The sequence below is a fragment of the Cornus florida genome, unplaced genomic scaffold (genome assembly GCF_030987335.1).
Source record: "Cornus florida cultivar Cherokee Brave unplaced genomic scaffold, ASM3098733v1 CherokeeBrave_3.0.0_Hap2_Chr05, whole genome shotgun sequence".
NCBI classification, from domain to species: domain Eukaryota; kingdom Viridiplantae; phylum Streptophyta; class Magnoliopsida; order Cornales; family Cornaceae; genus Cornus; species Cornus florida.
Window position 1 is genome coordinate 66,292,455 of NW_026775575.1, and position 26,830 is coordinate 66,319,284.

Consider the following 26,830-nt stretch of genomic DNA (forward strand, 5'->3'; position numbering starts at 1 on the left):
GTCTTTACCGAAGCTAGAATCAATAGCGCTTTTTCAAAAGCTCTGCTAGTAAAACACTGGTAATTAAATTACCAGCGTTTTTTTAGACTTTCACCAACATTTTTGAGTGCTGGTGAAAGCATAATTGTTGTATGTGTCTGTTTACTTATTAATTGGGGATTTGACAAGGTGATATTTGAATTTGATGCAGAAGCTTTGGTGAGGTCAGTTAATGGGGCCGTTATGGCTCCTCTTCTTTTACCTACTGTTGTGCTCGACATAAGTAACTTGTTGATCTCCATGAGGATTTTAAGTTACATTTCATTTTCAGGGAAGCTAAGTCGGTTGCAAATGAGATTGCAGCGATAGGGTCCATTTGTAAGCATAATGAGGTGTTTGGAGAGGTATTTCCTGAGTTTGTGTTAGATTTGGCTTCTGCGGGTATGGCGTAATCTGCTTTTTATTATTAATATATCTTTTCTTGCTTTGAAAGAAAAATAAAAATCTCTTTTGTTTGATTCCTATTCATTCTTTTTTGTCAATTTTGCATTAGCACTTCCTATATGAATCACCACAAAGCCAACCACCGCCAATTGCCTCTCACCTTATTTGAATCATCCAAAGCCAATTAGATGAATCTGCATAACACAAAAGATTCAAGAGTTAATTATTTCATTATATGACGATCACACTAAATCAATCTAAGAAGCTTGGACACATATACATATACGATGCAGATACCAAATTCTAAAAAATAATACATAATATAAATAAAAATTTTCATTTATATTTACCAGATAAGACAATTAGATGAATGTGCATAACACATCAGACACAAGAAGATATCAAAATCTAAAATAATTATTCCGCCTACAAAGTAAATTGAAACAGTAATTGATCATAAAACTTTTAAGTTTATGCTAGTAAGGATGAGAGAGGGTTTGTGGTTGACATTCATAACAAGCAATAACAGATATTGGCAAATTGAAAAAATAAAATGTAAAAAATAAGTGACATATTGCATTCGTGATTTTCTTGGGTCCACTTCTCCCTTCCACAGGCCCAGCCCCAGGTTATGATTCCTCAGAAGTGCCAGCATCACAAAATCTCTTTCCAAGTAAAACTAGGCTCTTCGAGTAAGCATCTGCATAAAATGCGTGCCTATGCCGAATTAACATTGAACTACCAAGTACCAATTACAAATTACCTAATAAATTTATTTTTTATAAAACTCTAACACAAAATATCAAAAAATATATATTTATTAATTAATATAAAAAGAGTTTTTATAAAAATAATTTTTATATAATTTTTTTAATTAAGATTATAAAATAACTTTTTATCACGTACATTGCACATGTATTTTACTATAATATATATATATATATATGTATGTTATGCTTTCACGTGGTGTACCTTATGCCAGTTGTCATGATTTTTTTTTATCTTTTAATACAAATCTTAACACTCGTAATAATCAAACATATCCATCCAAATTACAACTACAAAAAAATAAATAAATAAAATCACTCCAATATACGATTTTTGCCCACACCGACCTCGATTGCCAAGGTTATTGGGCTACATGTACATTTCCTTTAATAGCCATGGCTATTTATTAAGCCACAAATCAGTTGCTGACTAGGGGTGCAACTTGGGCCTACCCAGCCTGGCCCAACCTAAATTCAACCTCGACCTGACTTAGGGTTGGGTTGGGCCAACCTAATGTAATCCAAACCTGGGCTTTAACCCGTGAGACTAAATTCGAATTTTCACGGATCGGGCGTATATACGGGTCAACCCGTTTTCCTCCCCCACCCAAAAACAACCATCAGTAGGCCTAATTTTTTTCCCCCTTTTTCCCTATTTGAATTTAATTTTTAATTTTTTAAAAATATATCATTGCAAAGGCAGAATATGTATTTATTACGAATATTTCTTAATATTGAAAAGACAGTGTATTACTTACCATTTAAATATTATAAAAACATAATAAGATGACATAAGTACAATAAAAAAAAATTAAAGAAAAGGTTCAAAATATGGCATATGGCATTGCTAATGTATTATGATGGTAAGCTTGGTTTTAGTGGTTAAATTAAAAAATATTTATTAATTAATATATAAAAAAAAGAGTTTTTATAAAAAGAGTTTATATAAGACTCAAAAAATTACCTAATAAAATTAATATCACTTTCAAATTACCTAATAAAATTCAAATTACAAATTACCTAATAAATCTATTTTTTATAAAACTCTAACACAAAATAAAAAATATATATTTATTAATTAATATAAAAAGAGTTTTTATAAAAGGAGTTTCTATAAAACTCTAAAAATTACCTAATAAAATCAATCACCACTTTCAAATTACCTTATTATAAGTTTTTAAATATTATACATTTTATTCTTTAATTATATACATATTATACAAATAATTGCAACCCCAAGTTTTACTTTTAAATTTTAATCTTGACAACACATTACGCTTCATAAATATTTAAAATTTTAATTACTCAAAAAAGTTACTAATCAATTATTTGAAAAAGTAAATTAATTTTGATAATTTTTATATAAACTTTTAATGGTAAAGTACAGTAACACTCCTGATGTTGATCAAATGAAAGTTTGCCTATTTTAAAATAATAACACTCCTTGAAGTTTGATATATCTACCAAAGACACTCCATTTACCCTTTAACTTTTATATTAACTAATTTAAATGTTGAAATGACCTTTTTAACTTCATACTTATAATAATTTCTTTCCTTCTCTCCTCTCCTCTCTATTTTCTCTTTCACAGCCTCCAACACCAACACACACTGTCACACATACTATCACACATATACATACACGCATAAAAAAAAAAAAATGAAAGTGGAGTATTTTCCAATTGTTTGCTAAAGAGATCCATCTCATCTCATTTGAATCAGAGAATCTAATCGCAGAGGACTTAATTTCCTTTCCATATATAGATTGGGCAATAAGACACCTACAAAGAAGGTGGTGATCTACTCTTTCGACATCTTGAACACACCCTTTGCATCGATCTAGGCTTACCATGCCTTTTCTCATGAGATTGAACCTCACTGGGATGTTTTCGTGCAGCGATTGCCACGTGAAGAATTGTATTTTTCTCTGGACTTTGATCTTCCACACATCTTTCCGATTTTGCTTAGTATCTTCAGCATAACTGCAACTGGCTTCGAAATTACGATTTCTCCCACCATAAAGCACTTCCTCAGCTGTGTCATAGGATCTCCTTACTATGAAAGTTCCTTTCTTAGTTAGCCCCCATAATTTTTGATCTCGAGCTACCGTCATTCTCAAGGGAATTTGTAAAATTAGATTTCTTTCTGATTGAACACACAGTTGATTATCTCCCTCTCCCACATTTTACTTTGTTGATCAATTAAGTCCCCCACTGTATCAACATTTGACTTCCATTAACAGGTTTTCGAGATGAGAAGCCAATTTTCAAACCAACAATCTCAAGAGAATTTCCATCTCTTGGTTTGACAAACACTTTTCCAACACCACGAGACACTGAGAGGACATTGCAATTGTTAGTACCTTTGTTTCAGCAATTTTACCGACACGGAGTCTTCCTCTATTTCCATTCTCGACCCAATTTAGCTAGTAGAGCTAAGTTGAACGCCTCCTGGTCTCTAAAGCCCAGATCCCTCCTCCTTTTGGAGGACTGGGAGTCATTGGAGGTGGCAGACTGGGAGGCATTGGAGGCGGAGATATGCAACATACATTTATTTAGAGTTTCAATCAAATATATCACTTTTTTCAATTAATTTGTGTTTCCATCAAAAGTATCACATTTTTGGAGCTCAAATCAGAATAGGCTTGAAACCCAGCAAGTCAACAAAAAGAAGCTGTTCATGACAACTTAAGTCACGTAATAATGTGGCTCATACCGCAAAACAGAATCTAGTAAGATGTGATGGCATCAAAAGATGAGCAATAATGGATCATTGACAATGTGATGGCATCAAAAGATAAGCAATAATGGATCCCCGGAATTGGCTATTACCATATTTATGACAAAATTTATATAGTGCCCCCCTCAAATTTATAATTCTTAAAATTATATTCTTATTTTTTTTTTATTTTCTCTTTTACACTTCACATTCCTTAAATTTCCTTAATAGAAAAAGTCAAATTTTTCTTTCTCAATTGAAACTTTTTAACTATTTCCTATTAAAGTTTTTTCATTTTTATTTTCCTTTTATATTTTAATAATTTTCTTCTTCTTTGTCTTTTTAAATTTTATAGTTGTTATATATATATATAGATATATACTCCGTATTATTATTATTTTTTTTTGGCAGTGTGCCCCCCTCACTTGAAATTCTGGCTCCGTCCATGATTTTAAGCATAACATCTATAAGGCATATCATGCCCAAATCCTCCTAGAGTTCAAAAGCATATATATACTCCGTATTATTATGTTTTTTTTTTTAGCTGTGTGCCCCCCTCGCTTGAAATCCTGGCTCCGTCACTAATTTTAAGCATAACATCTACAAGGCATATCATGTCCGAATCCTCCTAGAGTTCAAAAGCGTACTAAGTGACTTAAATCTTTCACAAAGAAAGTTTTTAACTTCATCGATATATAGTTCATATATTCTAAGCAAAGTAAAACTAACTAAAAGCAGGGGAATAGTTCACTATGCAACTTCTACAGCTCCACTCTTTTCACAGTTCTCCATCTTCACTTGTTTCCTCATTTTCATTTTCCACCCCGCTCACAAACCTGAAAGACAACCTTCCTTGCACATCAGACAAAATAAGATATCAAGATCTAATATATTTATTACTCCTAAAAAGATAACAAAATGAAAAAGTAATTGACCATAAAACTTTTAAGTTTATGCTACCTACGAAGGTAATGGTGACAGGGATACTAAAATGTGGTTTGACATTCATAAGAAGCAATAACAAAAATAAGAAAATAGCAAGTATAGAATGTAAAAATAAGCAACATTGTGTATCTTGCCTGTTCTTGATTTCGACAGCTCCACTCCCCCCTTCAACAGCCCCAGCCCCAGCCCCAGCCCCAGCCCCAGGTGATGATTCCTCAGAAGTGCCTGTATTGTAAAATCTCTTTCCAAGTAAAACTAGGCTCCCTGTGTAAGCATTTGCATATAATGAGTACTTATACGTTTGATCTGTAGTCCCACGAATTGAAAGATGAGTTAATCGTCCGGCTTGGGGATCGTAAGCTACCAGGTACCCATCAGTCATTGACAGTAGAAGTTTACCTTTCCTTGTGAAGCCAGCAAAGGGTATTAAATGTTCCAACCATATCAAAATAGAATTTCTTAGTCCAAGACTCTTGCATCACCCATATGCAACAAGTCTTGTCTTCAGGACCAGTAAAGTGGATGAGAGCGAGCGATTCCTGAAACTTAGCAACCCGGAAATAAAGATCACTTGTCATCAGAAATGATCCTAAGCCTCTGGCATGACCCATGATGTTATGAGGAAGCATAATTTGACCAAATTCTTCACGACCCAAGTGGAAGGACACGATCAAGAAGCGGCCAGTGTGCAGCCCCATTGAGGAAGCAACCCAGTGTGCAGCCCCCTTGAGAAAAGCCTGGGGAGCCAGCTCATTGATGTTGATATTTGGAAGCGCCAAATGACTGATGTTGCGCCAAGTGCGGTGCTCAGACTGAAAATGTCAATCTCAGGTGGCTGGTGGTAGTCATTTTCAAAATGCACAATCCGGATGACCTTGTAATCATCAGTGATGGAATCAAAGCCAAAGCCAATGTTGGCAACGAATGGACCGTGGGATTGAAAGGTGACACGAACCGGTGGAAGGGGAAAAACCTTTCGAATTGAAGGATTCCAGAGAAAGAGATCATTGACATACCTGAACTGATCGTCTGAGAGGCAAATGAGGCCATTGGTGCTACCTATTATCCTAAAATAATGGCTGCAGATGCTCTTCAATGGCAAATCAAGCTCTGCATACTCCAAGAACCTTACGTCATCGTAACGTAGTGAATAATGCTCTTTATCATCGCCGACATAAGGATCAGTGTGGCTTCGAAATAGTAGAAGGTGGTTGTTTTTGGATCGATTGAGGTGTTTGGTGATGAAACTGGGGTTTGTGATGAGAGAGTACCATGATTTACACACAGATGTGCATCGAACGAGAGTCTCAGCAGGTAGTCTAGTAAGAATGTCGACCAGCATATCTCCAGGTAGGAACACGAAGTAGTCTGACATTTTCTTCTTCTAATCTACTGCTCGCTTCAAGTTGAAACCCACACCACTCCACAGAGATGAATTAATAAACAAACGAAACCCTCGTCAAGATTTGATTTGAAGCAAAATCTAGGGTTGAAGTTGAAACCCTACTATCTCGGTAACGCCAATGGGTCGCTGCTTGAACTTGAAATTGAAACCCACAACACATATAATTAACAAACAAACAAAACCCTTCTGCTTTTACTAAACTCTAGTTTTGCAAATTGCAGGGTTTTAGTTGGTCTAATGACTGACCTCCGTTTTTTAAAATACCCATATACAGTAGTAGTATAGTGCCGTAAGAGCAACCCCAGCGAACAAAAAAAATGTACAATATGTAAGCGCGTGTGGAATGAATGGCTCTCCTACGTGGATTACACATTAGTGGGGCCATCTTATATTACATATCCCACTCTTCACAGGTAAAGAATGGAGTAGTGCCTGAAATAAATAATATTGTGTGATGGTGTGTAAAATAATTATTGTATGTGTATTAAATTAATTAATTAATGCAAAGATAGTCATATTTTAATTAATTAAAAAAATTATTTTTCCTAAATAAATTAAAAGAGTCATTTAATTTGTATAATAATTTAATTAATTATTTTTTTTAAAAAAAAGTTTGTACTCTTTGCCGTTAGAATAAGACAAACATAATATAGCCGTTGGAATATAGCCATTAAGAAAAAGACAAACAGAATATAGCTGTTGAGAAAAAACAAATAAAATATAGCCGTTTGTAATATTACATATTCTCTATAAATACCACTATACTTCTATCAAAAATTCTCATCATTCATCAGTTAGTTATCTTCTCTTTCTCAATCTTCCCTTCAATTCTTTTTGACGAAATTTTCTTCCTTGAACCCTCCATAGATCAACGACCTCTATTACCCCCATCGCAAAACTCTGAAGTATAACCACAATTCAATTATGATTTTTACTCTTCATGATTTGACCAATCCGAAAACTTATCTCAATCCCAATTCTCTCGTTTCCAAAACCCACCACATTCCCTATACCAATCTCATTCTCAATACCTACCTTCTTCCTAATACCAATCTCCTTCTCAATACCTACCTTCTTCCCAATACCAATCTCATTCTCAGTACCCATTTCCTCCCCGATACCCACCTCCTATCCAATCTCAACCTCTTTCCCAATATACATCTCAATCTGAACCTTCTCAATCCAAGTCTAATTCAAGGAAAGATAGGAAAAATTGGTCCACCCAAGAATATGAAGCGTTTTGCAAAGCGTGGATTAATATTGGGGAAGATCCAATAACAGGTGCAGATCAACAAAGTGGCACATATTGGGGACGTATCCATGCTGATTTCAAACACCAAATAGGCTACATGGAGAAGAACCGACAACAGTTAGATTTGTCGAATCAATTCTCAATAATTAATCGAGTAGTCAGCAAATTTAGTGGATACCACCAACAGATCCAAAACCAATGTCGAAGTAGATACGACGTTAAATATATCGTAAGTTTCTTACTTTGTAATAAATTTCTTACTGTCTAAATTTCCTTAAAAATAAATATTTATTTTAATTGACAATCTGTCTAAATATAGTTTTTATTTAATTTTTATAGCACATGACAACAAAAGCACTGTATGAAGATGAAGAAGGAGAGCCATTTAAGTTGGAGCACTGTTGGAATCTTTTTCGAAAATCTTCAAAATGGCTCCAAATCGCGATACAATGAAGAAACAACAAACACCAAACACAAATAAAAGAGCTATAGATCTTGATATGAATGAGCCTGGAGATTATAACGAAACAGTTCCATCAACACCAGGTTCAATCCCAACTAATTCATATACTCAGTCAACTCCTGCAGTATCAACACCAGGTTCGGTAAACCTTGGCGATAATGACTCACCGGCCATTGACGAAAGTTCACGTGACACTTCACGACCTATTGGGCGAAAAGCTGCCAAGAAGGGTCGAAAAAGTAAGGATAAGGTACAAAATGACTTATTTCTTACATCGTTTCAAGGATTTGCCGAGCAAAATAAGTTGATGGACAACTTAGCACTTGAATCTCGTACTTTAAAAATGAAATTCAAATTCGATTTGGGCATAGAGCGAGAATGGACACGGCGATTGGAGCTTGAGCTGCAAAAAGAAATGAAATTAAAGGAGCTTGAGGCGCAAAAAGAAATGAAGATGATGGAGATTGAGCGGGAGCAAGTTCTTTGGGAAAGACAAATGACGAAAAAAAATCCAAATGATGCTGCAACACCGGCGGTGAAAGCATGGATCGAGGATCAACAAAATAAAATTATAGCGCGTTATGCAAAAAGGGGCAATTAATTGTAATGTTTACTATTTTTTTTTTTCATGTGTGGAAGTATTAATGTATTTTTTTTTCCCAAGTTGTATTGTTTTATTTTATTTGTAGGAATCTATGTAATGCACTTTATATATATATATATATATATATATATATATATATATATATATATATGTAATATTATTGTCTTTTAATATATATATTTTTAAAATCTTGTATCTAAATCGGAGCAAACAATTATAGCCGTTAGTATTATAGTGATTGAGAATAAAACTATTAAGAAAATAATAATAATAATAATAATAAAATTATTTTATTATTTAAAAAATAATAATATAATAAAGTGTACAATGAAAAAATAAGTGCACAACAAGAACTTAGAGCTTTTAAAATAAGTGTACAATCAAATGTTGACGTGGTTGTACACTTTACATAAAGTTGATGATGTGGCTACATGTGATACCCCTCAGATCTGAGACATGGGTTGATCAGGCCCAGGCCCAAACCCGAGGGATATCAAACAATTAATATGTTGTCGAACACAGAATACAAGACGAAATAAGAAATAAAAAATAATAATAATAATAATAAGCTGAAAGAATACTAATTGAAAAATCCTTAAAATAATAGCATTATTGAAATCTGTTAAATCCAAAACTCCATAAGTTTACAACTCGGGAATCCATCCATCAGACCCCTTATTAAAATTCCCAAACCAAAACTGAAGTAATAGAAATAAAATCCAAAACTAACATAGAGAAGATTCCTACATAATCGGAGGAATGAATAGCTGTATCTGCTCTGCACGTCCGAGCTCTAACCCTGGAACTGACGAACACCTGAAAAATAAAGGAGTGGGTCAGGCCCACATGCAAGTCCTGATCTACTACAATCCAAACAGTAATCCGATACGCAGATACATCCTAAGAAGACTCAACAATATCTAGAGTAGTCCATATATGTATATAGTATACACTATAGGACGCTCGCTAGTCCAGTAGGTCTGTCTCAGCCTAAATAGAAGGCAACATGTGAATACGCACCCGAAGTTGGGCATGAGTACCTAGACCTACCAGGGAACAACACATATGTCCAGTTATTCATCCTAGGCGATATACGCACCCTAACCATGGTCCTGAGACTCAAGCTCATACCATGGCACATAAAATAAATATATAAAATCCGTACTCCTAATACAAAATATCATCCATCTGTATAGTGGTCTGATATATGTATAACAAATCCATCCTGAAACCATAATAGGTCATTCAATTTATTTGATTGACATGACACAAGTAGGTGATAGACTTAACCTTTATAGTTAATCCATACCTTAATCAAAATTTGGTAGGACTTAGTATTTTGAACTAATCCATTCCCAATATTGGTAGGTCTTAGTGTTTTGAACCAAGTCATCCCTAATATGACACCGTCCCATACCGGTTCATATATATATCCATATAAGTAGGACTTAACCTTTTTATGGTTAATCCAACTCATTCCAAATTAGGTAGGATTTAGTACTTGAACTAATCCATACCTAGTATATCACCGTCCCATACCGGTACATACAATCCCAATTACAATCCGTTAAATTTATTAAGTAGAATTACAGAATCTACCTCTCCAAACAGTACCATAACTGATGCAATGTAAAACAAATTTTAACACCAGTTGATCCCAACTAAGTATACATATAACTATGCAACAGTATGCTTATAACACATCTGCAAAACATATAAATCCAAGTCATGCAGAGAAATAAAATTCCAAAAATAGTAGACAATAGAAATTAATTTTCAAATCATCCATCCACGGGTTCACTGTTTAATCCTAGATTAATCCCGTTCTTAGTTCATATGCCACCAGGTACCCATCCCTCGTTGCCACTAGAATTTGACCTTCCCTTGTGAAGCCAACTACACTATTGAATCCAGTCATATCAATACTGAATAGTTTAGTCCAAGACTCCGCTACGCCGTACTCTTCCATCCCCCATATGCAACAAGTATTGTCTCGAGAACCAGTAATGTGGATGAGGGCGAGTGATTCCTGTAACTTAGCAACACGAAAATACAGAGCACTCTGCATCAGAAAGTGATTCAAGTGATTGGCATGGGGAAGCAACATAATTTGACCAAATTTCTCATCACCCATGTGGAAGGACACGATCAAGAAGCCGCCGCGTCCATAGCTTCGCGATTCCGAAGCAATCCAATGCGCAGCCCCTTTTACAAAAGCCTGGGGAGCCCGCTCATTGATGATGATATGCGGAAGCGCCACATGACTGATGTTGCGCCAAGTGCCTGTGCCGAGATTGAAAATGTGAATCTCCGGTGGCTTGTTGAATTGATCAAAATGCACCATCCGGACGACCTTGTAATCACCGGTGATGGAATCAAATCCAAATCCAAAGCCAACGCTGCATATGTGAGAAGCGTGTGATTGAAAGGTGACACAAACTGGTGGAAGAATCATCATCTTTCGAATGGAAGGGTTCCAGAGGAAGAGATGGTAACCGAACTGATCGTTTGAGTGGCATATGAGGCCGTTGCAGCTACCGATTAACCGAAAATAATGGTCGATTTTGTTCTTCTTCAATGGGAAATCAAGCTCTGCATACTTGGAGAACATTTCGTTATCGTCGTAATATAGTGAATAATGCTCTTGATCACCAGAATCAGAGTAGCTTCGAAGTAGTAGGAGGTGGTGGTTGTTGGATCGATTGAAATTGAGGTGTTCGGCGATGAAAATAGAGTGTGAGGAGAGAATACCATGATTTGCAGACAGAGAGGTAGGAATACGAAGGAGTCTGACATTTTCTTCTTCAAATCTAAACCCTAGATTTGCTGTTTGAAACAAGGGAAAGACACTTTCTCAGTGTTCTTTCTGAATTACTAGTATATTGACTTGTACAAATTATTATTAGTATTATTATTCTTTCATTTTGATGAAATGTGCTCATTTAGAAGACTCGGGATAAAAACAGACATAATTATAGGACTCACTGAAATAAACAAATTCTTATTTATAGGTCGGGATATCATATTCTTAGTGAGCGTTCCTCGGTCTTAGCATTACTATATACAATAACTTAATGCTACAGATCTAGAAACAAAATAAGTTTATGAATATGATATTTGTCAAGAAACAATAATAAGAGTTTTATTATATACAAGATAGTAATATAATAAATACATGTGTTTGATTTTATGAAATTATGCTATGTTTGGTGTGTAGGAATGAAATAGAATGTTAGTGGGAATGGAATGAGAATAAGAATGAGAATGGAATGGAATGGCCATTCTCATTCTATTGTTTGGTTGTAAATATGAAATGTGTAGGAATGGAATGATAATAACCATTCTAATGTTTGGTTGGACCAATTTAAAATTTAGAATGGAATAAATTTCTAATTGAATCCTCCAAAATATCTCTCTTAATAACAAATAAATTAAATTAACAAAATAATAATAATTTTTTAAAAACAAATGGTGGCAGTGGATGATGAAAAGTGGTAGTGGTGTAGGTGGTGGTATTGGAAGGCGGTGGTGGCGGCAATGATGGAAATTGGTGGCAGCAGCGGTGGTGGTGGAAGGTGACAATCGTGTTGGTGGAAGACGGTGGCAGTAGTGTGGTGGAAGGAGATAGTGGTGTGACTATGGTGGCGATAGAAGGCAATGGAGGTGGCGGCGGTAGTGGTGGAAGGTGGTGACGATGGCGGTGGTGACGGTGGTGGCGATGGCGGTAGCTGCGACGGCAGTGGTGGTGGGAGGTGGTAGCGGAGGTGGAAGGTGGCGGTGGTGGTGATGGAAGGTGGTGACAATGGTAGCGGTGGCGGTGGCAGTGGCTGCTACGGCGGTGATGGTGGAAGGTGGTGGCGGTGGCAGTGATGGAGGATGGTAGATGGCGATGGCAGTAGTGGAAGGCGGCAGCGGTGGTGGTGGTGGAAGGCGGTGGCTGCGATGGTGGTGGTAGAAGGAGGCGGCAGTGGTGTAGGGCTGTGGCTGTGGTGGTGGAAGGTGGTGGCGGTGGCGGTGGCGATGGTGATGCTGGTGGAAGGCGGTGGTAGTGAAAAGCGGAGGTGGTTGGTGGGTTTTGGACTTAGAATATGGGGGTTTTTTGGGAAGTCGATTTTTTAAAAACAATTACTTGGGAATGAAATGGCCATTCCATAGGTTTAGTTGTAGAATGGATTTTCATTCCAATGGAAATGACCATTCCATTCCATTCCTGCATACCAAACAAAGGAATGGTTGGAATGGGCATTCCATTCTATTCCATTCCTGCACACCAAACGTAGCATTAGAATTATGAAATTTGAAAAAAAAATTGAACTAAAATTTTATCAAATTTTACTAATTTCAATTTTAAGACTTCAATTCTATGCAACTTAACACACCTTATGAATATTTCCTAACTTTATAGGTTCAATCACAATATTTAGAATTTCTTTTCTTTATTTTTTACTTCTTTTAGTCTCTTATAATTTTCCTTTTCTTAATATATACTTGTATATGAAAAAAAAAAAAAAAAAAAAACTCCCAATTTTCAATTAATTTGTTTCTTTGTGCGAATTATACATATAAAAATGATAATTTAATTCTAGAAAAAAAAAAATGAATTTTTCAATAAAAGTAACTAGTATAACATTAATCTTCTAGTAATTTTTTCTTTTTTTTTTGGAGAAAATTTTACTTATTCCTCTTAAGTTTGTCAATATTTCAAATCATTTCCACAAGAGAGGTAATTGAGATTAAGAAAATGGATAAAAAGGCCAGTTCTGCTAATCTAATGGCTGAAATGACATCTTTAGTCTCATACAATTTATATGCAAAATGATAAAAATAATACACTCTTGTTATCGAGTTGGATAGTAAAATAACACACTGGACAGCCGTCACTGACAGAAAAGATAAATATGAAGTCCGCATGAGCATGCTTCAACATGATAAGCTTATCTATCCATCGAGATAGGGATTCCCTAAACATCAAACAAGTGTAAGTATTGGATCACAACAACTATTTCATAAGCACTTAGGGAAAATCCAGAAAATATCAAATTTCTCAAGAGAAATAATTTCCCCCAGCACAGGCAAATCAGCAGCATCTATTGACGAAAATTAATGCTAATTAGATTCTGTTTTCTGCTCGGTTGATTATCACCACTTTGCTCCAAGGTGGTTAGTAAAACAACAACAATATATATATATATATATATAAAGAATTAATGTCATCCAATCTGAGCCACATTTCATGAGTCTCAACAGTTCTCATCGATTTTTACATTGTCAGCCACGTTTCACCCGTGTGAAAAGAATTTGCCACATGTAGATAAAAGGACTACAAGAAAGAAGGGAAAACAATATATAGAATTTCATAGCCCTGGGAAGTGTACTGTGTTAACCTCGTCCTAGAAAACTAGAAATTGTGACTCAGTAAGTGTACAAACTTGAAGCAACTATGAATTGAAAAGGTGTACAAAGCAAACAAGGTCTACTACCTGAGAATACCATCAAGAAGCACATCAAAGACATTATTAACTCAAATTACAGGACATAAATCATGTCTTTGACGCACCAAAAGGGCAAAAAATAAATAAAGTAGAAGTAGAAAGGAAGGAAGCATGAAAAAAGAAACTTATATTGCATCTAGCAATGAAAGATATTTGGCTGATTAATTAAATTAGTGTTTTCACTTTACACCAAATGCATCACATTTTTCGAGCCCAAATCAGAATATTTAGAGCACAAAGGCTATGAACAGTTCTAGAAGGGGGGCTTCAGATGGACATGGAAACTAATTGTTCTTTATTTTTGTACTCAAAACGAATTTGTATAAGCCAACAGAGGATATTCACTAGAAAAGAAGACCTGCACAGACAAATTAGTAAATGTCACTACTTGGATAAGTTGGCAAACCAACCAAGCCTGATACCCTGCCCTAGAGAAGAACCAACTTAAGACTATGTGACCTTACATGTATTATTTATATAACTGTCAGCTTCTTTTTTGGTTGACTAGAATTATTAGATTTATTATGCAACTTCCTATATGAGCTATATCCTATAAAGTTTTGCCTTCCAATAGGGTATGAGAGCAAAGTAAAAACTAGAGCTACAGTTTGAAGGGGTGAATAGTATTTTCACCAATTAGAGGTGCTAATCCTATTATGCAGTGGCACATGGAACTGGTCCCAAGCAATTTACGAACAGCTCAGGTTGAAGTTCGTGAGAGTTCTGCCCATGTTAGTTATCGATGTGCAAGTATGATTTAGTTAACATTTTAAAGCTTGTTAAGTAAGTGAACCAAACTTGAACAAACCTTGCTTGACCCATTAAGCTTCCAAACATGTTGATGAGCAAGATATTCCTTACCAAAGTTTGAACACGAGATTTGCTAGCAAGTGAAACAAGCTGACCATAACCTTGGGTGCGCCATATCCGAGCCAAAGGGAAAACTATCTTTGATTTCATACAAAGCATCACCAACTAGTGACTTCTCAATGCTTGGCTCAAAACCCAGCAACTCAACCTACAGAAGCTGCTCTTGACAACTTAATTCATATAACATAAGGTAGCTCATACCGCAAAACAAAATCTAGAAATATATAATGGCATCAAAAGATAAGTAATAATCAACAATTCAAAATATAATCAGCATAATATCCACAAGGCATATCAAGCCCAAATGCTCCAAGAGTTCGTAAGTATCATGCATGAATTAAATCTTTCACAAAGAAAGTTTTTAACTACATCGATATATTTTTATATATTGTAAGCAAAGCAAGACCAAGTAAAAGCAAGGAAAGAGTTCACTATGCAACTTCTACAGCGCTACTCTTCTTACAGTTCTCCATCTCCACTTATTTTCTCATTTTCATTTTCCACCCCCGTCACAAACCTGAAAGACAGCATTCCTTGCACATCAGACACAATAAGATATCAAGATCTAAAAGAAGGATAAAGTGCAATAAACCCCCCTCAACTATGCCCCTTTTAGCAAGAAACCCCCTAATCTACAAAAGTTGCATAAAACCCCTGAACTAACCACTTTCGTTGCAATGAACCCAATACGACAATTGGCCAGTTGAATTTGGAACGTTAACAACCGGTGTCTGTTATGCGAAAGCCCAATTTTATTTAAATGACTATACAGACCTTATGAAACAAAAATACTACACTTCTTATTACTGTTAAACCCAAACCCCAGCCAAACATGCCCTAATTCTATTTCCATCACCAAACAATCCCCTCTGTTTGAGACCAGTGAAAACTAAACATAGTTACATAAACAGTCATACACGCAGCAGCGAGACCTTGCAGATTCAACGACGACGGCAACGACTTGCCGAGGAATACGACAGTGACAGATTCTGACGGCGACAGGAAGAATCAACACATTGGCGACAATGGCAAAAGGCTCAACCAATCAGTGATGGTGATGGCTATGAGAATGGGTATTTCGATGATGAGACTCTCCGATGTGGCTGTTGCAGTGACAGTGGTTTCGGTGAAAAATCTGTTATTTGGATTTGGAAGATGATGGGCTCAGAATTTTGTGTTTGCGATTGGGTTTGATTGGTGATCGGCGACTATATATTCTTGGGGTTATGCGATTGGGTTTGCATCCCTAACTCACTCTATTTCTCTCTATCTCTCTATCATCTAACTATATCTGCCTATATATATGCACACACGCACACACACACACACACATATATATATATCGTTAAATCGTTCCATTTTGCGAAGGGGTGTGCCTCTATCTCTCTGTGTGTGATATACAAACACAAATAAACACTGATTTTGTTGGTTTTTTGGCAGAGAATGAGCTCCATCGAAGAGAAATTACCTTATTTCTAGTTTAAGATTCGAGACCAGGGACCATTTGAGAAAGATTGGTTTCTGAGATACATGAAGATTAGTTTTAGATTGTTGTTGGCTTAAAACATTGGTGATACAGGGATTGTAGGGGATTTCTTGAAAGTGGTTGTGGTTGTGGTTGTAGCAAAAATAATAATCCAAAATAAATATTGATAGAATGGATAGATGTCAGCATCAGTAGTACTGGTCTTCGAATCGGCTGAGTTCCACCCCCTTGTTTCCCAAAAAAAAATTGAATCAAAATTGGACTGTTGCAACAAAGTGATGACACAAATTGGTTGAAAATCATACTCTGAATTTGCCATGAGACGATATGGGTATTCTTCTTCCTCTTCTCTCTCACTCTGAATTTGTAATGCTGTGTTTGTTTCCCTACTCTGAATTTTCTGGTGTGGGAATATGAACATGACTACATATATATAAATATATGGTTAACCAATTATGTGAAATGTGATTTTTACCACGCGGTTCGGCCAGTTGTCGTAATATGATTGGTTCTTGAAATTACACTATACACGTCATCCACCTAAGTTTACAACTATTGAAACAATTGTGAAACGGCATGGTGCTATGTAGGGGGTAAAAGTGTCTTTAACTAATTCCGTTCTCCACAGCTGACCGGAAATGTCATATCTGTCCTTAATTGCAACAATTCAATAGTTGCAGGGGGCAACTTGTAGTTTGGGGAGTTTCTTGCAACTGGGGCATAGTTGAGGGGGGTTTATTGCACTTTACCCTCTAAAATAATTATTACTCCAATAAAACTACTAAAATGAAACAGTAATTGACCATAAAACTTTAAGTTTTAAGTTTATGCTACATGCTAAGGTAATGACGACATTCATAAGAAGCAATAAAGAATTTAACAAATAGCATAGAACGTAAAAATAAGTGACATGGTGCAACTTGCCTGTTCTTGATTTCCTCACACCTCCCTTCAACAGCCCCAGGTGATGATTCCTCAGAAGTGCCTGTATCACAAAATCTCTTTCCAAGTAAAACTAGGCTCTCCGTGTAAGCATCTGCAAAAAATGACTACTTATACGTATGATGTGTAGTCCCACGAACTAAAAGATGGGTTGTTAGACCGGCTTTGGGATCATGAGCGACCAGGTACCCATCACTAGTTGCCAGTAGAAGTTTGCCTTTCCTTGTGAATCCAGCAAGGGTATTGAATGTTTCAGTCATATCAAAATAGAATTGCTTAGTCCAAGACTCCCTTACGCCATACTCTTTCATCACCCAAATGCAACAAGTATTGTCTTCTGGACCAGTAAAGTGGATGACAGCGAGTGATTCCTGAAACTTAGCAACACGAAAATAAAGAGCACTTGACATCAGCATTGATGCTAAGCCACTGTCATGAGCCATGATGTTATGAGGTAGCATAATTTGACTAAATTTTTCATGACCCATGTGGAAGGACACGATCAAGAAGCCGCCACCATAACTACGCAATTTGGAAGCAACCCAGTGTGCAGCCCCATTGAGAAAAGCCTGGGGAGCCCGCTCATTGATGTTGATATCTGGAAGCGCCATATGACTGATGTTGCGCCAAGTGCCGGTGCTGAGACTGAAAATGTCAATCTCCTGTGGCATGTGAACATAATCGAAATGCACAATTCGGATAACCTTGTAATCACCAGTGCTTGAATCGAACCCAAAGCCAATGTTGGCACTGAATGGACCGTGCGAATCGAAGGTGACACGAACCCGTGGAAGGGGTAAAACCTTTCGAATGGTAGGATTCCAAAGAAAGAGATCATTGATATACATGAACTGATCGTCTGAGAGGCAAATGAGGCCATTGCAGCTACCGATATCCGAAAATAATGGTTGCAATAGCTCTTCATTGGCAACTCAAGCTGTGCATACTCCAAGAATGTTTTGTTATCATCTAAACGTAGTGAATAAGTCTCTTTATTATCGCCATCATAAAAATCGGAATAGCTTTGAAACAGTAGAAAATCGTTGTTGTGGTTGGATCGAGATCGATTGAGGTGTTTGGTAATGAAACTAGGGTTTGTGAGGAGAGAGTACCATGATTTACAGACGGAGGTGCATCGGATTAGGGTTTTGAGGGGAAGTCTAGTAAGGATGTCGCTCAGCACATCTCCAGGTAGAAATGGAAAGTAGTCTGACATTTTCTTATTCGAATCTGCTCCCCTCAGTAATGCCAATCGGTCGATGGTTGAACTTGAAGTTGAAACCCACACCACAGAGATGAATTACTAATAAATAAACAAACAAAACTCTCACCGTAAGCCCTATATTTGATTTGAAGCGAAATCTAGGGTTGAAGTTGAAACACTACTAGAGTAACGCTAATTGGGTCGCTGCTTGAACTTCAAATTGAAACCCACAACACAATGAATTAATAAACAAACAAAACCCTAGTCGTAATTGCCATTTGAGGCAAGCAAAGGAGAGGAAATGAAGGTACTACCACTTTCTGTCTACTTTACTAAACCCTAGATTTGCAAATTGCAGGGTTTTTAGTCTAATGGAGGGAGGAGTGGTCAGTCTAGTGACCGACATCCTCTTTTCAAAAACTCACAAGTGGAAAGTGACATGGGGCCTTTGTTTCATTTTTCACTTGTTATATCAATATATATATATTATTTTTTTTTATAAAACCAAATTAAAAATAAATAGACTGCATTATTCCAGCACACTATCCCATGCACTATGCGGACTTCAAATTATTAATTTCAAGTCCATTTTATGTATAAATAGAAGGCAATGTTTCCCTTCAATGTATCTTTCAATTTTCTATTCTCTCTTTTGTAATATTGCTCTGTACTAGCTTGGAAAATTAAATAAAGAAAGTTTTCTGTAAGTACTCTTGTTTCTAATCTTACGATCCATAGTATTGCATATTATTATCATATATATAGATTATCATATATATAGATTATTGCAGTTGGGAATTTGGTATCAGAGCCATGATGGCTTAAGTTCTTATTGTTAATGCTTTTTAGGTTCTGGTAGCATGAATATTATCATAATTATGTGTTGAACAATACGAATATTATTCTGTATAAACTCTGTTTATCCCAGATTCAATTATGGGTCGTCCAAAAGTCGTGTTGGAATGTTTAACCCGTTTTTGCATTAGATTGCTACACAGGGTACTGTTTCCAGTAAATCATTGACAGACGAGTAATAGAATCTCTCTTAAGCAGAAAGACGACAGAATAGTAACTTACTGTTCATTATATAATATCATAATATTTATACTGCTTAGACCTCAAAGCATTAACAATAATTAACAGACATGTTACAACCATCTTCGTCCTCCTCCTCAGGACTACAGGATAACCAGGACTCAGAACTGGTAAAAAATACTGAAGTAGTGGAATGGACCAATGTTCAAAATCAATTGAACAAATGGACTATTCCTCCAGTAAATGCAAAAAGCATTTACAAAATCGGAATGCTTAATTTAGCTGATCTATGGACTATTAAGACCATGGAACAGACCATGCAATTAAGCACCAAGGATACAATAATTAAGTTATTGTCTTCCCGTGACCTTCAAAGGCACATGCATAAATACAAATACATCCATATAGGTTTAATTCAAATTGCTTTTAAACCTTTAACCTTATTAGGTATGGATGCCTGTATTCAAGCAACCTTAAGGGATGCTCGATGTCTGAAATTTCACCCTTCTTTGATGGGTGCACTGGAAACCAGTCTATGTCATGGACCGGTTTACTTTGATGTCTATCCTAGTCTGAATTTATCTTTAACAGATAAAAATATTCATGAGGCAGTTAGTCTTAGGGTACAGACTTATGGATATGATTACCTACCTGGATCGGAAGTGATAAGTGTTATTTATCGCATCCATTACAAAGTACTTGATACTATGTGTCCCAAGGCCATACGCAAAGACTCTAAAGGAGTAACCGCGTTATGGGATACTAACATGTACACATCAAATGTTGCCACAAAAAGGATGATTCCTTGGAGTGAGATAACATTTCCTGAACACTGGACGATTTCTAATGCCGTCCCAGCACAGCCAATTGCTAATCATAGCTTAGACTGTGTTATTCAGGACCAAGATGGTGATGTTTTTCTGAATTTCAGAAAATCCATCGATCTATCTAGATCGACATCATCTAAAGGAAGAATTTGTTTGGCTCTGAGTTTGATCTTCTGGACTGCCTTGGTGTGATCCAAAGTCCATGGGGAAGGAGATTTCCTTAACCTGGTATACAAAATTGCTGTGTCCTGTGCAAGATTTTTGTAGTGACTTCGAATATAATTCAAGCTACCCAGAAATCTTTGAAGTTGAGTTTTATCCTTGATTTCATCTGGAAATTTAGAGGCAAACTCAATACTGCGATCAATAGGTCTAATTTTTCCATCACAAATTTCATGACCAAGAAATCTGACCTTTGTTAAAAACAGTTTTAGTTTAGGAGCAGAAACAACTAAACCAATTCGGTAAATAACATCTTTGAAAATTTTCAAGTGTTTATAATGCTGATCTATTGATTTTGAGAATATGAGAATATCATCAATATAAACAATAGAAAATTCAGTAAAAGGATTAAATATGTCATTCAAAATATGTTGAAATTCTGAAGGGGCATTTTTTAATCCAAATGGCATTACTGTCCATTCATACTGTCCGAAAGGTACACAAAAAGCTGTTTTGTACCTATCTTCTTTGGTGATTTGTACCTGGTAATATCCAGATTTAAGATCAAATTTAGAAAAGATTACAGCAGATTGTAACATATCTAAAAGATCTTTGATGTTGGGAATTGGGTATCGGATCCAACTTAAAGTAAGATTAAGTGGTCGATAATCAATAACCAATCGAGGAATTCCTCGTTCTTTTTCAGCATTTTTATTGACATAAAAAGCTCTGCAACTCCAGGGGGAGTAGCTAGTAGTGACAAGCTTTTTAGCCATTAAAGAGCTGATTTCAGTCTTACATAATTCCAAGTAGTCAGCTTTCATGTGGCTGGGACTAGCTTTTGAAGGAATCATGCTATCGGTAAACCCCTTGACATAGGGTAAAGAAACAATATGCTTCTTTATGGCCCAAAAAGCATTAGGAATCTCACTACAGATTTCTTTTAAAAAGTGTTGCCGTAGTGACTCAATTTTCTGTTGCTCTTTGGGTTGTACCAATCTTTGATTAATTGCTAAGGAGGATACCTCCTGTTGCAAATAATTCAGTTGCTTTTCCTTAAAGATAATGTTATCTTTAAGGGCATTGATATGCTTATTTACTGGTGGGGTCAAGAACTAAAAAGTTATTGACTGACCATGTAAAGTAGAGCATATTCCATGAGAATCAATTTTCTCAATTGGCATAATCAAAGCTAAAAAGGGAGTGCCCAAAATAACCTGTTGTGCCAAGTTTCTGATGAGTAAGAAAGTAGATGGGATACAAATACCTTCTTTACAAATGAACACATGATTAAGTTTATACTTAATCTGCATCTTACCTCCACTTACACTGGTAAGACCTTGAGTGGTTTTCTCAAAATATTGAGTAGGAACCAATCCTTCCTGGATGCAGTTCATGTCTGCACCACTATCAACTAAAGCAATTGCATTAGTGAGTGTGTACTCCTGATTAATTACCAAATTGATAGTAATATACCATTTTTGGTAAGTAACTTGATTCAAGAGTTGGAGATAATTATTACCTTCTTCTGATTGAGGAGCTTCCTCCTTGGATGAGGAAGATGGAATTGCAGATTTTCCTTTTAAAAGAGTAATTTCCAAATCCATCTTAGTCTGACGAGACTTTAATTGACGAATTTCTTCTTTTAAAAGATTAATCTCCATCTTGAGGTCAGGGAGATTAACAGGACGTGAATTTTGTCCTTGGTGTTCTAATCTGCTTAGAACTTCTTTCATACTGTAATGATTTTCTGCTCGCAGAAAATCTGGATTATCCGTATCCTCATTAGATCGTACCAAAGCATAACCTATTTCAAAGACTTTCATCTTGATATGAGGATCCTGGATATGATCTATAAGATCCAATAAGGATTGTTGAGTGGAAGTTAAAACATTTAAGCTTAACCCATTCATCTCAACAATTGCCTTATAATAATCATCATGCGAAGGATTACAGGAACATCTAGGGTTTTCAATCTCTGCTTCAGAGGAAGAAGAAGATTGTAATTCCATGACAACATCTCCATAATCACTTGATGATTCTGGTTCAGAAGAACTAGTATTAAGTAACAATTTACTTAATTGAAGTCTCAGTTCCTCTTCTATGTGAAGACTACTGAGCTTCTCCTTAGTTCTACACTTGTTTGCATAGTGGCCAATGCGCCCACATTTGAAACATTTAGCCTCAGCCTTGGGCTTTCCTTTACCCTTTGCTTTCGGAGTATATCTCCTTTTAGGCTTAGTATACTGTCTAGAATTATCCTTTTCCTTTGAATAATTCTTTCTTTTGGAATACTTCCTTTTATAAGGTTTTTCAACCTTATTTCTTTTCCTAGGTTTAGGATAAGATAAGGGAGTCTGATAGGCAAATTGATCACAAAATTCACCTACTTCCTTTCGACCAGTTAATCTTTGGGATTTTAACTGGGATTGTAACTTCAGATCATTACAGAGAGCTAGACCTTCCTGGATTACAATGTTAACTAATCCACCATAGGTATAGTTTCTGTAAGGGATAGAGATACCATTATTTAGGTCTCTAAGCTTCTTCCGGATTCTTTCAGCAAAAAAGGTTGGTAAGCCATCTACAAATTTGGCCTTCCAGTGCTCATGATTTGCATCATTGAGCTGGAGAACCTTTGCCAAGAATACATCTTTATACCACCGGAAATGAGTTAAAGATGGACATCTAAATAAAAATAAAAAATTACATCCCGAATTGTTGATTTAAATTTGATATGGTAGGAAATTTAGTAAAAAAATATAACTAAATTTCTTTCAATTCTAAATTAAAATTAAGCTCTCAAATGTGACAAAGTGATCATAAATAACCACGATGACATTTATAATTTTTTTATTTTTATTTTTATTCCTTCTTATAGTCTCTTATAATTTTCCTTTTCCTAATATAAATCTATTTATGAAAAAAAAAAAAAAAGCATAAAACAATTTCTAATTTTCAATCGAGGTGAGCAAATAATTTGTCAATTCGGTCCGAACCAATTCAATCCGTGTAGTTCAGTTCAATTTTTAGATCTTATGGTTCGGTGATGATTTAGAAAAATAACAATCCGTTATTAGCAGTTTGGTTAGCGGATTGGGTCCTGAGAAAACTGATCCGATCCGATCCATTACCTTAATAATATATTAATATATATATATATATACATAAAACTATATATATACTTACTGTATTTCTTTTTTATTATTATTATTCATTATTTAAGACTTTTCACTTTTGGATGATTTACAACTCTATTTTGTTATTAAGTAATTTAAGTTTGTGGTAATATATGTTAAAAAGTTAATTACATGTTTTTAATTACTAATTTGATATTTTAATGGGTCATAAAGTGTAATCATGTTGGGTTGTTTGAAAAGCCCAATCTGTGGAAACCGAATCGATCCGATCCATTATTTTACGGATCGGTTTGGTTTCAAATTTCACCAATCCGTGGAGATCGAATTGAATTGAACTTTACCTCCGAATCGATCCGATCCGTGATCAGCCCATTGATACATATAAAAATGATAAATTGATTGTCAAAATAATAAATGTAACAAAAGGTTAATCCTTTCTAGTTTGTTTGTTTTTCCCCTTGTCGATTAACTTACTATTTCATCAACACCTTTACCTATTTTTACAAAAGTATATATATTATCTTTTATTAGACATGTATTATGATTTGAATTCCTTTGAGCTAGAGGAAAATAGCAATAAAAGAAGAGAAATGAAATGAAAAAATTCTAAAATTTTGAGGGACTCCAATAAAAAACTCTCTCTCTCTCTCTCTCTATATATATATATATATATTTTGAGAAAGTTCTGCGAACTTATAATAATATCCTTTTATAGTAAATTTCTTACTTCTAAAACCTAAGTCACATAGAGCGGGAGCGGGAACGAGAGCAAGAGCGGGAGCGGGAGTGCAGGAGCGGCATATCCCAAAAAAATCTTAGAACGGGAGCGCCGCTAGAGTGCCGCATTATAAATATATAAAATATTAATTTATAATAATAAATATATGCTTTAAATAAATTTCTTGCAAATAAAAAGACAAAATAGTGAATTAAATATGTACAACCAATATAGCCTACTTTATAAAAATGCATAAATTAACAAACATGACAATCAAACAAGCTGCTTTATAAAAATAAAAACATAACAGTGAATAGGACATAACAGAAAAAGAAATGTTCAAAAGTATTATTTTTTATACATTTAACCTGCTTTAAGCTCTCAAGATGACAATCATTGTCTTTGAAATAGCAATGTTCAAAAGCAAAAGAATCTACTGCTAAACTTTAAAATAGACATGAAATATCCAAACTTCCAAACCCAAAAGTTAATGAAAGTAAGTTACGTAAATATTATCTAATGAAGGTAAGTTACGTAAGTATTATTAAATATTAAGTATATTGTTATATAACTTAAATTATTTGATTTTTATCTATAAAGGATAGAGTTTACTTAATTAAATTAAATTGATTACTTTTTGACATAATTAACCTTATTTGGTTAAAATCGAAATTTCTCAAGATTTACACTAAATTTGTAAACTTATTGTTAAAAGTAGTCGAATTATTGAACAAAATACGCGATTTGACCTTACACAATTCATCAAATTGAACTTTAAAAACCGGCAAATTCTTAAATTGAATTCGCGAATTCAAAAACATGAGAGCGTGAATTTTTGGCGAATTCGCTCTCAAAACGCCAATTCGGGCGCAGAGCGATGGAGCGCCAATGGTTTGAGCGAATTATGTGACTTAGACTAAAACCATAAATTTTCATAATTTTTTGAAAATATTTCATGCTAATCAAGTTCATTATGGAAAACTTACTATTAGACGAAGCCTAAGAGCATCCGCACCAGCCTCTCCGAATTTTGGCTCTTTAAAAATGCCACTCCAACTTTTTCAAGAGCCATGTCAACAGCTTTCGCTCTCTAGAAACAGGTACTCCATCAAGCTCTCCAGATTTTTCACTATCTAAAAATAATAATATATATATATATCTAAAAATAATATATATATATATATATATATATATATATATATATATATATATATAACTTTTTCCTAATGGTTATATTTTTTTATCTTATATAATGAACACTCGTTATATGGATTAAAAAATAAGATTAATATTATAACTTTAAACAGTACATTACCAATTATATAGATTAAAAAAGATATGACTAATATTATAATTTTAAACAACACAGTATCCATATAATTATATGGATTAAAAAGTTAGGATTAATATTACACAACTTTAAATGATACATCATCCATTATATGGATTAAAAGTTAGGATTGATGTTATGCTTCATGACAACAACTTTCTAACTCAAATTTAGTGTCTGTTTGATTACGAAAAATCTTTTTACCTTCTGTCATCTACACAAAATAATTAAGAATAAATTAAAAGTCGAATATTTAAAATATTTACGAATTATATTTAAAACAATAAATAATTCACCATATCATCAGTGCTGAAGCCACTGGGGTGATTCATTTCAATGTTAGTCATGCACCCAAAAAATTTGCTGATTTGTTTTCGGATGATGGACCAACGATTCATCAAAGTTACTGCATTTCGCGAAGATGGAATACCAAGATGTTGTACATAACTTTCAAGGATTCACTCCCATAACTTTTTCTTACTTTGATCTACCTCCGTATTCGCATTGGAGATAATGGACATCCACGCCCAACATAAAGCCTCATTTTGGCGGTGGACCAATTTCAATTTCAGATAATCGGTTGTTGTATGAAAGGTTGAAAGTTACTTGATCGAGGATCCATGGAATCGGATTGAGTTTGAAAGTTGTTGTGTGCCAAGATTGAGAGAATAAAAGATGAAATACCTTGAATGGTAGGGAATAAAGATAGGTTAGATGTGATGAATGGCGGTAGGAGTTGGGGTATTTATAGAAGAAAAATGAATTTTTTATTTTTATTTTTTGCAAAATGTAAAAAAATAATATTAATAATTTTCTAAAATTATAGCCGTTGAGGCACTGTTTGGCTGACCAAATGCACTGTTTGTGGCATAAATTTAAATTTTAAAGCACAAAAGGTTTAAAAAAAAAAAAAAATCAATTTTTAAGGGAAAAAAAAAAAGGTTTTTTAATTTATTTTTTGCCCACATCATTTTTTTTGGACAAACAGTGTCTAAAATATATATATATATTTTTAATGAATTTTATTTAATTTTTTTTTTTTAAAAAG

The 26,830-nt window shown here is 34.9% G+C and overlaps 3 protein-coding genes across 3 annotated transcripts; all 3 read right to left on the reverse strand.

Annotated features, from left to right (window-relative positions):
- Window positions 1-5,522: 5,522 nt before the first annotated feature.
- On the reverse strand, window positions 5,523-6,227 carry LOC132309400 (F-box protein CPR1-like). The gene has a single exon (XM_059807712.1). The coding sequence runs from the start codon at window positions 6,225-6,227 to the stop codon at window positions 5,523-5,525; it is 705 nt and encodes a 234-aa protein (XP_059663695.1).
- Window positions 6,228-10,386: 4,159 nt separating this feature from the next.
- Window positions 10,387-11,187, reverse strand: LOC132309401 (F-box protein CPR1-like). Its single transcript, XM_059807714.1, has one exon. It carries the CDS (start codon window positions 11,185-11,187, stop codon window positions 10,387-10,389), a length of 801 nt encoding a protein of 266 aa, XP_059663697.1.
- Window positions 11,188-15,136: 3,949 nt separating this feature from the next.
- LOC132306689 (F-box protein CPR1-like) lies at window positions 15,137-19,017 on the reverse strand. The gene is made up of 2 exons (XM_059804199.1): window positions 17,349-19,017; window positions 15,137-15,455 (listed from the first exon to the last, which is right to left on the reverse strand). The coding sequence occupies exon 1, from the start codon at window positions 18,212-18,214 to the stop codon at window positions 17,474-17,476; it is 741 nt and encodes a 246-aa protein (XP_059660182.1). The 5' UTR covers window positions 18,215-19,017; the 3' UTR covers window positions 15,137-15,455; window positions 17,349-17,473.
- Between the last annotated feature and the right edge of the window lie 7,813 nt (window positions 19,018-26,830).

Bases quoted from the DNA above. Each gene is read 5' to 3' on its own strand.
- LOC132309400 (XM_059807712.1), bottom strand. From the start codon at position 6,227: ATGTCAGACTACTTCGTGTTCCTACCTGGAGATATGCTGGTCGACATT.
- LOC132309401 (XM_059807714.1), bottom strand. From the start codon at position 11,187: ATGTTCTCCAAGTATGCAGAGCTTGATTTCCCATTGAAGAAGAACAAA.
- LOC132306689 (XM_059804199.1), bottom strand. From the start codon at position 18,214: ATGTATATCAATGATCTCTTTCTTTGGAATCCTACCATTCGAAAGGTT.